General features: G+C 56.3%; 1 protein-coding gene across 4 annotated transcripts in view; it reads right to left on the bottom strand.

The window, feature by feature from the left end:
* Positions 1 to 2,096: 2,096 nt before the first annotated feature.
* Positions 2,097 to 15,614, bottom strand: part of PDE2A (phosphodiesterase 2A) — an 87,475-nt gene continuing 73,957 nt past the window's right edge. For all 4 annotated transcript variants that reach the window (XM_036888611.2, XM_036888614.2, XM_036888610.2 and 1 more), the window contains 24 exons: positions 15,448 to 15,601; positions 15,190 to 15,242; positions 14,923 to 14,997; positions 14,780 to 14,821; positions 14,223 to 14,291; positions 13,813 to 13,943; positions 11,043 to 11,154; positions 10,516 to 10,555; positions 10,312 to 10,375; positions 9,878 to 9,950; positions 9,555 to 9,732; positions 9,224 to 9,336; positions 8,475 to 8,552; positions 7,522 to 7,644; positions 6,996 to 7,066; positions 6,591 to 6,713; positions 6,165 to 6,252; positions 5,879 to 5,926; positions 4,987 to 5,061; positions 4,730 to 4,829; positions 4,412 to 4,524; positions 4,014 to 4,052; positions 3,798 to 3,904; positions 2,097 to 3,474 (listed from right to left, as the gene is read on the bottom strand). In XM_036888611.2, coding sequence (XP_036744506.2) covers positions 3,264 to 3,474; positions 3,798 to 3,904; positions 4,014 to 4,052; positions 4,412 to 4,524; positions 4,730 to 4,829; positions 4,987 to 5,061; positions 5,879 to 5,926; positions 6,165 to 6,252; positions 6,591 to 6,713; positions 6,996 to 7,066; positions 7,522 to 7,644; positions 8,475 to 8,552; positions 9,224 to 9,336; positions 9,555 to 9,732; positions 9,878 to 9,950; positions 10,312 to 10,375; positions 10,516 to 10,555; positions 11,043 to 11,154; positions 13,813 to 13,943; positions 14,223 to 14,291; positions 14,780 to 14,821; positions 14,923 to 14,997; positions 15,190 to 15,242; positions 15,448 to 15,601 — 2,280 coding nt within the window. In that variant the 3' untranslated portion in view covers positions 2,097 to 3,263. The remainder of the gene's footprint in view (positions 3,475 to 3,797; positions 3,905 to 4,013; positions 4,053 to 4,411; positions 4,525 to 4,729; positions 4,830 to 4,986; positions 5,062 to 5,878; positions 5,927 to 6,164; positions 6,253 to 6,590; positions 6,714 to 6,995; positions 7,067 to 7,521; positions 7,645 to 8,474; positions 8,553 to 9,223; positions 9,337 to 9,554; positions 9,733 to 9,877; positions 9,951 to 10,311; positions 10,376 to 10,515; positions 10,556 to 11,042; positions 11,155 to 13,812; positions 13,944 to 14,222; positions 14,292 to 14,779; positions 14,822 to 14,922; positions 14,998 to 15,189; positions 15,243 to 15,447; positions 15,602 to 15,614) is intronic.

The following is a 15,614-nucleotide window of genomic DNA, read 5'->3' as shown; positions in this document are numbered from 1 at the left end:
TCCCCAGTTTCTTTCCCAAACCAGTGGCTAACCCTCCCTACCCACCACGACAATCCTGCAGAGACAGACAGAGGCCCTGCCCCCCTAAACCTTTATCCCAGATAAAGGGCCCTCGGAGGGGAGTCAGGCAGGTGGGGCTCTCACCCCAACCTTGGGGGATTACTTAGCTCCCCTGAAGCTCAAGCTACAGAATGAGATAATGATATCTTCTCCACAGAGTCCATGTGAGGTTTTATGTAAAATGAAATCAAATTCTGAGGACAGGGCAGCTGCAAGAAGCCAGGGCCAAGCCTTGTGACAAGCCAACCCAGAGTCCCTGGAGTCCCTCCCCGACCCAGCCTCTGCCCAACCTCTCCCCTTGAGGCCCTTTCTCTGCTCTCCAGAAGGATCTTCCTAAAGTGCATGTCCAAGCCACTCCCCTACTGAAAACTTTCCCTGGCTCCCCACTGCCCACAAAATACAGCCAAACTCCCTGGCATTTAAGGCTTCCCGTTCTGGCCACGGCCTCCCCCAACCCCCCACCCCCAGCTCCTCATTCCCTGCCAGTCACTCCCCTCTGGCCCTGTATAAGCAGTTCCTTCTACAGAGAGTGCCTTTCCCCTTTTGCCTTCAGGAAAACAACACCTGCTCCTCTCCTAAACCTCCCTGTTGTTCTTAGGGTTATGATCCTGCCTGGATGCCTGGATCCCAGGACCAAGCATCCCATAGGGTTGTTGTGTCCTGTGTATGAGTTTGGGTCTGTTTCCCTCACCAGGCTATTAAGATTCTCCAGACCAGGGACAAGGACAGAGTTGGCTCTGGGCCTCAGCACAGGGTCCTGCATGCACAAAGAAATATTTCTGAGTTGTTCATTCAATTTGGTGGCAAGGAGGGACTTGTCATAGCATGGGCCTCAAACAGGATTAAATGTCCTCACGGGAGGGTTGGGCTGGGGACAGACAAATGTGAGGGATGGGAGTAGGCTCCTGATGTGTGTACCCAGGTAGTTCTTGCTCTTTGTCCAAAGGCTTGTGGAAGAGGGACACACACATACATTCAGGGTCATTGGGGGTTCAAGGTGGGGGGATCAAAGCCCCTATATCAGCCCACACTGGCACTGATGTCAGCTGGGTACTATCAGAATGGCCATCCCTGTCAACCTTGGGCCAGGGACTGACCCACTGCCTGGGCGCTGCTGGTCAGCCTAGGTCCATGCTGTGAGAGGACAGAGGGGGCACCCAAAGCAGGGGTTGGGCAGTGGGGGTGGCCTGGACTTCACAGGCCCAAGAGAAGGCTAGAGGCCCTGAGACTATCAGCCCAGGGGATCAGATTCCAAACCATGACAAGCTGTGGGGTGGGAGAAGCAGACAGGCTCTGTGGTCCCCAAAGCAAGGCTGGCACCCCAGGGGCATGGCCCTGTCCCTCTCCTCCCAGCCCTGCCTGCCTCCCTCCCCTAGGAAAGGAGATCCCAGTGCCCAACCCTTAACTCATCAACCTCTACTGATCTGGAAGAGATGAACAGGGAGAGGGGACAGGAGAGGAGCAGGCAAGTGAGGGGACAGGGTCTGGAGATGTTGCCAGTCAGAGCCTCCATGTGGCCCCAATCTGAAGTCTGCCCCTCCTGGCCTGCATAGAGGCAAACACTCTCACAGCCAGGAGAGCAGGGAACCAGCTCCACAGACACAACCCAGGGCTGCATCTGGTACAGTCAGACTCAGGGCTGCCCCTTTGGCAGGACTTATGGGGACACAGACAGGTGTCCTTGAGGCCAGGAGGGTGTTCAGAGGCCCAGGGCCTGGCTGTTCTCCCAGGAAGCCTCCTTGATTGCTTCAGCTCCTCAAGTCTCCCTTGCCGGTCCACAGCCTCTGCCAGCCAACATGTCTACCTGCTGCTCCATGCCCAGGCCTCCCCATCAGCCACCTGCCCCTAAGCTGCTACCACCTGGCACAGGACTGACCCAGGGATACCCCAACAGGCCTATGACTCCCCCAGAAGAGGGGCTATGCACCAGGATGGGGGCTCTAGTAGCCAGGGGGTTCTAAGGGCATCTGCCTCCCCCAATTCTGTTTCCCTCAAACCCCATGAACAAAGTCTGCAAACAGCCCGATGGGGAAGGGTTGGTAGAAAGAAATAGATTTATTCTCATGTACAAAGCGGTCAGCCCACAGGACCATATACAACAGGTACACAGAGTCCTAAAAAAACACATCTCTCTAAAGGCAACTCAGAATAGGTAAGGCAGGTGGCCCCCCTCCCCCCACCCCACAACACATACAGAACAAAACAGATAAGGGAACTGGTCTGACCCAAGAGGCCCAGCCCTGTGGGGTCTCCCAAGCCCTGGGGCATGGGTAGATATGGCCTTAAAGAAGGGAGAAGCCCTGCCAGGGTGGAGGCCAGGTCCTTCTCTGGCTGCAGGAATGGGGAGGGGCTTAGGCTATGGGGGTACACTCAGGGGACCACTGAGGGACTGGGGGTTGGCTCTCAGCCCTAAGGTGGCAGGGACATTCCATGGCCTCTCCCAGGGTTCCACAGAACTAGGGGACTTTGATCTAAGAGGGGTCTTAGAGAATGAACTGTCTCTCCCTCCTGTGTCACCCAGACAGGAGAAGGGACTTGCTCAGGGCCACACAGCCAGGAGGAAGCATTGTTGACTCAACTGGAGCTTGTCTCCCAGCCCAGGGAGCCTCCCCGCCCACCATTCCCTCCTGCTCTCTTCCTGAGCCCTGTCTCCCACTGAACCACCCCTCTGGCAGCTCCCTTGTGGGGCTGCCCCAAAGCCCACCGTGAGCACAGTGGTGGTCCTCAGGGGCACCTTCAGCCCTATGGCTATTTCTAGTCCTCCAGCAGAGCTCACGACTGTTTCTAAGACCTACCCTCTGCTCACTGAGATGTTCCACTGTCTCCTTGAGTGAGGATCCTAGAGGGAGGAAAAGGGCATGGATCTGATGGGGTAGGGCCCAGGAGAAAGCAGCTCAGCTGCTTCAGAGAAGGACTGGCTCAGGGAGGACTGGCCAAAGTGCGGTCGGAGGTGCAGAGCAGGCCTACTGCTCAGCGGTCACCCTGTGCTCACAGAGGACAAATGACAAAGTCTCGGTGAGGCTGGAAGCCTTGCTTCCATTATACAGACAAGAAGGGAGGCCCAGAGGTCAGCACTTGCCCAGGATCACACAGGATGTCCCGGTCTAGAATCCAGAACCCGTGGCTCTGGTCCTAGGGCATCGGGCCAGACCAGTGGAGGGTTGTGGGAGGAGGCCTGGGTGGGGAAGGGTCCTAGAAGGGGCTCACTCAGCATCAAGGCTGCAACAGCCATTGATGGGGGCCCCCGTGCCATCTAACACAGGCACCTCGTACTCCTCATCCAGGAAGTCCAGTGAGTTGTTGCTTGGGAGGCCGCGGATGGTGAACTTGTGGGATACCTTGGTCCAGTGCTCGCGGTTAGAGGCCACACGTTCATACAACTCTGCCGCCTTGGGGAACAGGTCCTGCAACAGCCTGGGGGTGCATGGGGCAGAAGTTGCAGCAAGAAAGATTAAGGCTGTACCACAGGTAGAACTTTCACCAGAGTGACTGGCATAGGACTGAATGATCAAGGAGAGCATAATGGTCTCTTTCCACAGAGGACTGAGGGTGAAGTGAAGGGCCTATCTTGGGGCAAAGCAGGAGACCACTATGCCCAGAGGCAGCGGGGGGATCAGCTAGAGCTGGGCCCGGACAGCCTAGCACCTACATCTGCTGCAAGGGCCGCAGCCAGCCCCATCCCAGCCTACAGCCCTTTCTCTGTGCTGGTCCCCAGCAGTCCCCGTCAGCTCCCTCACTTGTAAATGGGCATTGCAATGTGCTCCATGAAGCTGATCTGCAGCTCGGGGATGTAGGCCTTCTCACGGTCCATCATCTCCATCGGCCTGTTGCCCATGGCCTTCTCCTGGGGGGATCAAGTCATCAGGCACCCAGGCCAGGCTGACCCGCCTCCTCCCAGACCCGGACCAGGAGCCCTCTCCCAGCCAGGACCCCTGAGGTCACTTCCCACATACCAAGTCTCCTTGGGAGAAGAATTCTTTGTAGATCAGCTCCTGGAAGGCCAACACTCTCATCACATCCTGTGAGCAGGCTCTACCCACTGAGCTCCTCTACAGTTCATTCCCAAAGGGGCAAACTGAGGCATCCCTCGGCCCACTGGAGAGCCGTCCTCACCACCCCTAGCCTGGCAAGAGGCCAGCCCACCTTCCACCAGCCACTGACCTGCTGTGTGACCCCCAGTGAGTCCATGCCCCTCTCTGAATCTCCCCATCTGTTGCTCTGAGGTGGTCTAGGTTTCTGTCTCCCCAAAATATAGCCAGGCTGAACTCAGCATAGAGCGGTATTCAGGCTGCAGGAGCCACCTACAGACAGGTGTGCAGCCCACGCCTTCCCAGGGAAGGACAGCACTTACTGCGATCTTCCTTGTTGTCTTCCAGCCCTTGGTCTGGTCTGAGAGGTCACAGGAGGTCATGAGGAGGCAGAGGAGGAGGCTGTGGTGGTGCCTGTTGGTTTTGTCGTAGCCCACTGTTGGGGAGAGGATGGGGTCAAGGGCCCCCAAAGTGGTCCAGGGATTCCAGCACTCTGGATGGGAGCCAAGGGGCCAGGGCTGGGTCTGCCTGGTAGGTAGTTGCTGGAGGGGGTAGACCTAAACCCCTGGGAATGCTCTGTGGGCAAATCCTCCTTTAGAGGCCCCTCCTCAATCACAAGGCCTGGGGCTCCAGGCAGGCACCTTCAGCCATCTTCTGGAGGTCCTTAAAGATGCGGAGGTGGTGGGCCAGGTCTGTGGCCAAGATGATGTCCCTCATCAGGTCCAGCATGCGCTGATAGTCCTGAGCCATGCAGGGCAGAAGGGGGAAGCTCAAGGCCTCCTGCCAGACCCCCTTTCCCACTGCCCTGGCCCTGAGGAGCCTCCACCCCTCAACTCCTTCTCCTGTTCCAGGCTAGCTCCCGCCTTCCACTCTCTCACCCCCACCCCCGCCCCATCACCTTCCGGGAGAAGTGATCGAAGATGTTGCAACCATGCGTGTTGAGGATGGCGATGGCCTGAGCGAAGTGGTGCCTCTGTGGGGAGAGGAGAGGTGGGCGGGCAGCCAGGGCCCGAGCTCCCTCACCATGGACCCCGAGAGAGGCAGCAGGCCCGGCCCAGCCCCGACCCCCAAGGGGAGCACAACAGGCAAAACTGGTGAGCCGGTGGGTCCAGCTCCTTTTCTGGGCTGGGTTGACTCTGGGTGAGCCTGAGCAAGTTTCTGGCAGGCTCAGAGCCTCAGGTTCCTCAGCCGTCCCATGGAGGGACACCACCAGGTAAGCTCTGAGTGCCACTCAAGCTGGAACAATCCTGAAATGATCCTCTGGAGTCCTAGACACTAATTCATGCGGAAACATTCGTGTGCTGACAAGGAAAGGCAGTGATGAGGCGAGAGCAAGGCCCCTGTCTACTGACATGGAAGGGATGTTGCTTGGAGGAGGCACAGGCTTAGCCCAGGGTACGCAGGGCAGAAGCAGGGCGGTCATGAGGCCCTCTGGGAGGGAGGGAGCCTCTCGTATCTAGGGTTGTGCAAGCCAGGGCTAGTGTGGGGAAGGTGACCTTGGCAGTGTGCCTCCTACTCCTTGCCAAGTCCTGTGCCAAGCGCAGGGAACTCAGGGTGTCTCAGATTTGTCCCTGCCCAAGAAGCTCCCATCTGGGGGCAGGTGGACCCAAACCAAACAATCTGAGGTAGAGCTGAGTGTGAATGGGGTGCAGCCCATCCCAGGCTTGGGGGAGGGTGGCTGCACAGGGTGTTCCCAAACGTGCAAAGAGAAATGTGCTAAATACAAGTTCTCCCTTCGCAAACCTGGGCTTGGACAGAACCCACAGGGATATTGGGCAGGATGGCGGTACCTCCATGACGGAGCCCTCAGAGCTGTAGAGCGCGGCCAGCACAGATTTCTGGAAAAGCCCGGGAGAACTCCATCACTCCTCACACCCAGAGGCGAGAGCCTGCCCTGTCAGGCTGAGAGCTGCCCTGCTCCCCCCTTCCCCCTGCTCTCACCACCCCGCTCCTGCACCTCAGAGCCCAGCACAAAGCCGGGGAGGGCCTCCTCCTGTCTCTAAACTGGCTCCTGTCTTACCAGCCCCCACCCTCACCCTGAGGAGGGTGCCCACTGTGAGGAGGGCAGGGTCTCACCGAGGCCACCTGGAAGGAGTTGTTCGTGCCTCTGTGGTCCAGGTCATGACACATGCAGGAAACAAACAAGGCAAAAATCTCGATGTCCCTGGTTGGCAAACAGAGAGGAGAGGAGGTTCAGCTGTAGCTCCTTCCCCACACCGCCAGAGTTGGGAGGGCTGGATGAGATGTGTGGTTGCCACCAAGATAGGAGCTTGGGACACCTGTGTCCCCTTCCTCGAAATAAGCCCTGGTCTGGAGTTTGGCAGGCTCATCACTCCCTGGGTATGTGACTGGGCGAATCCCACCTGGAACCTTCTCACTGGACTGTTAAGAGGGTCCCACAAAGAGGTACATGTAAAGTGCCTGCCACAAAGGACATGTTGCTCTGTCGCAGCAAAGAGGACCCCAGTGACTGCCAGACAGGGGGCAAGTGCAGCCACTTACTCGAGGTAGTTGGTGAGCTCCAGGTTCTTGTAGAGCAGGTAGCAGAAGTGAGAGACAGAGAAGGCGTGCATCCAGTTGTGGTAGGGGGGATCCCGGTAGCCCTTCTTCACCATTAAACAGAACCTGGGGGAGGGGACAGGGTAGCAGAGGGACCGCAGGCTCTCCTCCTCTAGGAACCCCTTCGGGCTCTGCCCTGCCCCATTTCTTTCCTTCACTCCTGGTCCCAGGCCTGGAAATTACCTCTCACTCACAGATCCTTCCCACCCTCACAAGACTGGGCCTCCCCTAGTTGGCTTCAGAGGCCTCTTCCCAGAATGCTGGGGGCAATGGATGTGACTAGAGAGGGCAGATGGAGACAAAGACTGGGGCTGCCTGCATGTGGAGGGGAGGGCTGGGGGCACACACCGGGCCAGGGTTGAGCAGTCAATTTTGTAGTTATTGATGAAATTCATGTCTTGCAGCATGCTCAGGATGGCCTGGGGAGAGCAGAAGGAAGGAATCAGAGGGATGTCAGTTTCAAGATGGGGCCACTGCCTTGGACTTTCTTGAAGCCTCCAAAATTTTAGTCTTGGAACTTTAGATCTAAACTAGAGAACCATACAAGGGTAGAGCCAAGCATTCTCAGAGCCATGAAGAACTCTTGAAACTGAGCTCACACAAACTCTTAGAAAAACAGGAAGGGAGGTGCCAGCCCTGAGGCCACTTGCCCTAGGCATCACTGGAGCAGCCCCTGCGATCATCAGTCATCCAGTCTTGCCCCTGGCCTCCCAGCAGGCCCTGTGGCCCATGCCCATGGACCACATCCATCACTGGAAGACTCTGTAGCCTTTTCTGATGACTCTCTTGCCAGGAAGTACCTATGCACATCTAACTTAAATCTCCAGCTGCACACCCTTCACCTCTGCAGTCACATGGGGGAGGGCCAGCTCACCATGGAAGTGTCATCCTCAGGCAGAGAGCGAGGGGTATAGGTGAAACTGGCAAAGTTGGTATCAATGGCAGCCACAGGCTGGATCCCGTCATAGAGGAGTTTGGTGTATTCGTCATCAGAGACCTAGAGAGGGCCACCAGGGCACTAGAAGATAGCTCACCCAGATCCAGTGGTGTCAGCCTCAAATTCCCACAGCAGGGAGCTGGTCCCCACCCCAAATTCACCCCAGTTGGGCTGTCTACTCCATGGACTGTCGCTGGGCAGGAGATCACCACCCTCCCTTCACCATCTTGCAGTCCAACTACTGTGCCTCCTTGCCTGTGACCACCCTCATCTGTAACAGCCTACCCTCAGCAATGACAGAGAACACCCCTTTGTGGCACCCCCAAATCATGGCAGACTTCCATAGATACTAATGCAAAGATTTCTTTTTTGGGGGGATGCGATGCATCCCAGAGTCCAACCTCAGTCCTTCTTGCTACAGCTTTGACCTTATCCACAAAGTCTGGGGCCCTTTGGTCTGCACACAGGTGAGAGGAAATAGTCAAATGAACAATGCCAGCACATACTCTGAACTAAAGCCTGGGATAGCCTTTCTGATACAGGGTCTGGGAAGGGGAATGAATATCAGCAGTGTGCTCAGGACTCTATGACCACTGTACCTAGGGCAGCTGTGGGAAGGGCCCAGAGCAGGCTTCCTAGCTTTCAGTAATTCCCAAGATGGGAATTATCCCTGCACATGGGGAACAAGTGGCTAAACCATGGTCTTCCCTTGGCTGAGTCGGGCTGGCAGCCTCGGTGCTGAACGAGAAACTGCTTAGAAGAGAAACTGCCTGAAGGAGAGCAGGACAGCAGAAGGCCAGACATTGCTCTGGGTCTACCTTCTCATCTTGAAGAGGGCACGGGACACTGGGACCCTGAGAAGGGGGACAGAAGCTCCATGCAGGCCTCACCTTCATGTGGTACATCATCATCTCATTGGCTAGGTGGCTGCGATACTGGGCCTCATTCACTTTCTTGTACAGGAGGGACTAGGGGGAAAGAGGGAAAAAAAATGGGGCTCAAGTGAGGTGCACTCTCAGAATGCCTGGGGTCCAAAATCCATTGGCACCAAAGGGTCAGACAGAGGCTCTGTTCCTGTTCTGCGCTGGGCCCTGCCTGAGCCTCCGAGCTCCAGCCCAGAGTACGGAGTCCCTCCAGTTCTCATGAAACTTCCCCTGCTCCTCCTCCCCAGCTCCTTTCAGCATTTGATTGGGCACTTTTCCCCCCCTCCCAAGCCTTCAGTGGTGAAGTCCAAGGCCCATGGCAGAGGGAAGCTAGAAGGGGGTATAGCTAGGGACCTAGGGGTTGGATTTCCAGGCCAGAGCCACCAGCACTGGAAAATGAGACCCAACATTTCCCAAAGAGAAGCTGACCAGTGGCTTGGGTAGAGGTTGCTTCCAGGGGGTGGGGAGAAATAATGACAGCTGAGGTTTCCTATGATCCTGGGAGGCTAACTGGCCAGGACGGGAAGTGGTATCCCCAATATTCCGATGAGAAACTAAGTCCAGAGATGACTAGCAGGTACTGAAGGTTGCACAGCAACCCAGTAGCAGGGTTCTGAATCTTGGCAGAAGCACAGACTTGTCTGGATAGAGGAAGGAGAGTCAAGGCGGAGAAGAGAACAGGGGGTCCTGCACCGGCCCGCCCGGTCCCTGCTCACATGGGCAATGCTGATGCCGCAGTAGATGGAGAAAGCTGTCGCCAGGTCCTCGTCGAACTTGCTGAACCAAGGCCCATTGATCTTGTTCACCAGCTCTGCCACACCGATGACCTCTGGGGGTCCGAGAGGGCTTAGGATCAGCGGGTGGATGTGTCTGGCAGGGTGTGGCCCTCCCAGAGTGTCCCATGCCTGGAAACCCCTTCCCTTCTTCTCCAGGATTCTAGGGCGGCGGAGGAAGGGTGGCCGACCCTCCGCTTGGCTCCGCCCCATCCTGCTCAGGCCCCGCCCTATGTTGGCCCCGCCCCTCCTCCGAGCCGCCAGGAGCCCGCACCCTGGTTCTCATTCTTGATGGGGAAGCAGAGGATGTTGCGCGTGCGGAAGCCAGTGCTGTCGTCCACACCGCGGTAGAAAAGCGGGTGCGCGTACGCATCAGGGATGTTCAAGATCTGGCCGGTGGTTGCCACGTGGCCCGCGATGCCCTGGTCAGCCGGGATGCGGATCTCATAGCTCTTCAGGACAAGGATGGAGTAGGGAGGAAGAAGTTAGTTGGCGGCCAGGGAGGACCAATGACTGTCACCCTGCTCCCAGGCCCCCTACAGACTCCTGGCCCACAGGACCACGGCCACACATTCCCACCGTGCGGCCCTGCCTCACCTCGTCATCCACCACGCCCCCATCAAACACCTTGGCCACCAGCTCGTTCTGATCCAGCAGGAACACAGAGCAGCTGTGGGAGACAGCCTTGGTCAACAGGGCCCTGATACCCCTGTCCAACCACCCCCACTTCTCAAGGTTTGAGGGAAAGCCAGATTTCTGAGGCCTGGAAGGAGTGACCTGTGGTGAGATCACTTAGGGACTGGCTGACTGCAGACATTAGTCCAGCCCTGGGATTTTTCTTTTTTGTGTGTGTGGTGCCTACTGTGTGCCAGGCAATGCGTTGGGAGATGAGGAAGCACAGGCAGCAAAGTGAGCCCTGCCCGAGGGACACAGGCATTAAATAGAGGATCCCAGAAAATGTGACAGGGTCCCACAAGCAGGCAGTGGAGGTGCGGAATGAGGGGAGGAGAGGAGGAAGCCTCTTCACTCACATCTCAGCATTGCTGAGGTTTCTGGCCTCTGTGATGATCTCCTGAAGCAGGACAGAGACATCATCTGTGGGAGGGAGAGGAGTGAGGGGTGCTGGTGAGACCAGGCTGGAGTGCCCAGACCAAACCCCCTCACCTCTTGTCCCCAAGCGCCAGCCCCCACTCCCACCCCACAGCCAGGCATGGAGGAAGAGAGGGTACACTCACCCAGGTGAGTGAACAGGTTCTTTGCCACTTGGAGAAGGGCCTGGAAAGGAGAAAACGGAGATCCTAGGGGTTCAAGTTGCAGGGGTCACCCTCTCCGGCCCCTGCCTCCAACAGCCCCAGAGTCTTCTCATTCCTCCCCAAGGGATCTCCAGACAGGCTGGAGACTGGCAGAATATAATTTTATCATTTGCCTACTAAGTGAAGGGGTGGAAAGCAGCCCCCATGAAGGTGCATAGGAATCTCGAATCACAGATGCTCCATTCACCTCGGCTCTAGCTGCCCAGATGTTGCTGTAGTACTCAAGTTGGACACTAGAGGACGATCGCATACAGAGCCTGCATCCAGAGGCGCTGTCCAGAGCAACGGCTGGTCTCACTCTTTAAGAGCACTGGGTGCTGTAGAGGGCACTGGGTAATCACCCTGGCATGGGCCCAGAAAGACGTGGGCTTTTCCCTTGTGGATGACTGTCTGGGGCTGAGAGCTGGAAGACTTTGTCCCTGAGGGAAGAGCTAAGGCAGGTCACTCACCTGGCACTCACACTTGAGCTTCTGTTCCTTCTGGAAGGCCAGGGTGCTGGTGAGCACTGTGCTTGTGTAGTGGAAGCAGTGCTGGATCACATGCTCGTCCTGGTCTGTGAACCTGGGGAGGGGGCAGGGATATCTGGAGAAGGATTGGATGACCTAAAGTTCTCTCCCCATTTCTCCTTCCTTCCATCCTCCAGGAAGCCCTCAGAGATTCACCAGCAAAGCAATCTTCTCCTCTACTGGGGCTGCTCACTGCAGGGGCAGCTTGGGCCAGATTCCTCTGCAGACGGGGCACTCCCTGAAGGGAAGGTTCTACTCCTCCTCAGACCAAAATGTGTTTTCCTCCTATTGTCTCTTGAAGCCAGAGCCATGTACGTTCCTCCTCCTGTGACTTTGATTTACCCAGACTGAAGCTGGGTCTCCTCCCTCAGACTGCAGGCTTGCCCAGGCCAGTGCTGGGTATTCTCCTGCTCTTCCCAGGGGCCCCTCCAGCCTCAGGCAGAGGTGGTGACACTGCCCTATCTTGTCCAGCTCCCACCACTGCCCTACTTTCCTGGACTCTGTAGGTCCCTAAGGGGGTGTTGGGGAGGGCGGTGCCCCCCCTACTCATGGAGCTAGCTTTTGTGTGATAAGATCAGCCTCAGGTCCTGCTGAGGTCATTCAATCCAGCCACCAAATGATTTCGGTGGGCGCTCTGTAGGGCTGGATGGACAAGCTGGTGTGGTACCTGGGCTGGGGCTGGGGCTTAGCAACTCCAGGTGGGGTTCACAGGAGTGGGAGGGGGACATGCCTCAGAGATTTGACCATCTCCCTGCCTTCAGATTTCCCTATCTAGATCCCTCCCTATTTAGTGTAGTGACTCAGGGCTAGATCCCCCCTTCATGTCTGTCTGCCCACCTTCCTTACCGTGGCATTTGAGGGCCCTCAGTCTTGTCCCACCCAACTCTCTCCCCACATTTATGGGTGTCTCTCAGCTTCAGCTACACTAAGATCCTCATCATTCTAAGAAATCTCAGGCTCTTTCACACCTTCATCCTTTTTCCCACACTGTTCACTCTGCCTAGAATACCTTTCCCACCCTCCTCCCTCTCTGCCTTGAAAATAAACTTCAAGTCTTGAAGGAAGAAACCATGACTTTATCACCTCATCCCCAATACAGAGCCTGGTACAGAGGAGGTGTTTGCTAAACGTCTTAACTGAATTCTACCTCTGCCCTTGCCATCAGCCCCTCACACTCCCAGCTGAAGGGATTCTGGAAACCCTTGTTCTCCGGGTTCCAGGCAGATTCCCTGCGGTCACTACTTTGAACTAAACCCGACCTGGATCATGCAATCATTCAGCACTCACTCTCTGAAATATGTGGGATCCAGAGATGGCCTTGCTCCTGCCATGGACATCAGGGCTGTCACCAGGACCCCATCTCATTTACCTTCTGATGATACCTCTCCTCCAGGTCTGATACCCAGGTATAGGGCCATTTTAGAACCCAGTCCCACAGCCAGCCCATGCTGGATCCTACTTACACTGCACTCCCTTCCTCAAAGGCCCTCCCAAGGCCATCTGGCCAGTACTGGGCTGGACACAGCAGGTGCTCAACATGTGTTTATTGAGTGGTGTAAATATGTCCACCACAGGGTGCCCACCAGTTCCAAATGATACAGATCCCACATCCTTTCTGCCTCAGTGGGCTCTGTTTTTTTCCCTCAGGCACATCCAACTGCCTACATTGCTCTGTGCTGGTAGATCCTGCTACTCAGACCTATGACTCTCAGATCTCTGCCCCAGCCGTGCAGACTGCATCCCAGGGCTTCTGACACCATGCTATTTTGAACATCTCCAATCTCCACTTCTTGCAGGGATCCCAGGCCCTCAAACCCAGGCTGCTTTCTGGGGCCCAGGGGCCAAGCATCCTGACAGCATCTCTCTGCATCCTGGAAACAGGACTCAACCCCTCACCTGCCTGCTCCTCCCCACCTGTCTGGCTTGGCACAAACTGCTGGGCCTGCTGGACCATATGGAGCAGCATTCACATCCTGAACCTGCACCCAGCACAGACCTGGCTACTCAATCACTGCACTGTTTCTCACTAAATTAAGATCGAGTCTCAGCCTAAGCCTTCAGGCAGCTACTACCAGTTAATGTGTTGGTATAGGACATGCAATCTATTTAAGATACTACTTCTAGACCCCAAATCTGGCCTCAGTTCTTGAGATACACTTCCTGACTAAGCCTATTTACCTGACTCTGTTCCATATGATTCATACAACTGCTCTGTAAGTGCTTCTAAAGACCCTCAGCACAGTCCCCAAGCCTCTTCCCTTTAGCTACTGTCCACTGTCCGTGATGCTCTGTGGGTCACAGAGCGTTCACCCATCCCAGAGCTCACTGCCCCTTCATCAGGCAGTTCACAGCAAAAATGCCAAAGCAGGATGTGACAAGTGGGAGGGAGTCCAGTACTCTAACCGTGGATAATCCAAACTGCAGGAAGTGGGTAAAGAAAAGGGAAACTCATTTGGGTCTCAAAATGATTTCAAATAAGCCAAAATGGACGACAGAGTAAACAACTACCTGTGCCTCTGCCAGCAGCTGCTGCAAGAATCTAGGACCCTCATAATCCTATAACCTCTTATACCAACAAACCATTCAGCCCACCACTACTGGAATAGGACTCCCCCCACAGGGCTTAGTTCCCTTCCTGATCTGTTACCCTGGTGGAGCTCTGACCAGCCATTTAGCTCCATCTCCTGACCCACATCACCCCACCCAGACTCACAAGACTCCTCCAAGCTTGTTGAAGGCGCAGGCCAAGGCCACCACTTGGTCAGTGGCCCTGCTGATAACAGGGACACAGAGCATGGCCTGCAACTCGCAGGCCAACATGCTCTGGAGCTGCTGCACATCCTCCTGCAAAGGGGAGGTAAATTGGGCAGGGGCAGGGAAGGAGGAAGGGAGCATGCTTCCCTCCCCCAGCCCTCCATGACATTCTGCCACATGCAGTTCTAAGGGACCTAAGGGACACATGCAGGATGGGAAGTATTAGGACATGAGTGCGGGTTGAGAGAAATTCCCTAGGTCTTGTCTCCCTCATTCCTAGTCTGCCTGATCCCAGAGACCCTGGCCCTGGGGACTGTGCAGTGGGCTCTCCCCTTCCTCCTCCCCTGGTCCAGCCACACTATGGCTTACAGAGGTGAGATCTTTCAGCTGGATAGGCTTCTTGTCTTCTACCACCCGGCCCAGACGTCCGGATGTCAACTGGGGAGTGAGGAGAGGCCTGATTAGTTCCCAGCTCTCCCCAAGATCAGGTGATCTCAGAAAACCCCCCCACCCCACATCCGGAAGTTTCAACCACCTCTTCAGCCAATCCAAATGGTGGATAGAGTCAACACTGAGGAGCAGGGGGTTAGGGGGGAAATCTGGTCTTGACCACAATCCCCTATGGAGGACTTTAGGGTCTTTCCTCACTAGGAGAGAAAAAAGCAGACTCCAAGGAATGTTGATCTCAACAGATTCTAAGAGAGCCAAATGCAAAGATACTCCAACTTAAGTGAACTGGTCACAAGTAAGCCTTTCTGTAGATTATAAGAGCTTTCTCCTAATGGATCCTAATCATAAGAGAATGTGATCTCTTATTTCTAATAAGACCCCAAGACCCAGGTATTTCTATCAGATTCGAAGAGATTCTTGCTACTCCCAGGAGTGCTCCTGCAGACTCCAGCACATGGGGCAGGCGCAGGACTAACCGGAAAGCTAATCTCTTCCTCTAGCACTTTATCTCCGAAGACCTGGTAGGCAGAACAGAGGGACAGGTGAGAGGATGGGCAAGGTTTTTCCCCTCGGAGAGCCGGGTCCCTCGCCCCGCCCCGCAGTGGACCAGAGCCCTCACCTTACAGGAAAGCTGGAGATTGTCCTCGGACACCAGCAGGAGGCAGCAGCGAGATGCCCGGGTTTCCTGCTGCAGCTGAGGGGTTGAGACAGACAGAGGAGCTAACCGCGGATCTGGGGCCACACTGACTCCCCACCCTTTCGGCTCTCTGAGGTTCCTCCAGCAGGAGGAGAGAGGAAGGGTAGGATGTCTGAATCGAGATGGAACGGCTCACAGGTACTTTGGTCCCTGGAGGAATACGGGGGAAAGGGGTGCACAGGGACTCACGAACTGGAGGACTTTGAGCTGTAGGGCAGAAGCATCCAGGTCGTAGAGCTCCCCTGCAGTGGTGGGGCACAAGTCAGAGAGAGCGGGCTCTTAGAACCTCTACGAGCCGCCTCCGCTCCACCTGCCCCCGCCTCCTAGATCCAATTGCGTCGCGGACCCGCCCCGGCCGCTCCCCGCCGCCCAGGCTCCGCCCTTCATATAGGCCCCTCCCTCCCAGAGTCGACCCCGCCCCCAGGACTCGCCTATCCAGGTCCTCACCGCAGAGCTGCAGGACCTTTTGGTCCCGGTCGGTGTACGCAACCCCGCCCTTATGGTCTTCGGCCGAGCCCGCGGGGGCATTCTGGACCGCTTCGGAGGCCGCGCTGGGCCCGCGCTGCTGCAGGGCCTGCACCCTTCGCAGGGCCACCAGGGTCTGGGGAGGGCCG

This window comes from Manis pentadactyla, chromosome 9 (assembly GCF_030020395.1).
Source record: "Manis pentadactyla isolate mManPen7 chromosome 9, mManPen7.hap1, whole genome shotgun sequence".
NCBI classification, from domain to species: Eukaryota; Metazoa; Chordata; class Mammalia; order Pholidota; family Manidae; genus Manis; species Manis pentadactyla.
Note: the sequence above shows the minus strand (reverse complement) of the source record. Positions and strands in the feature narration are given on the sequence as shown.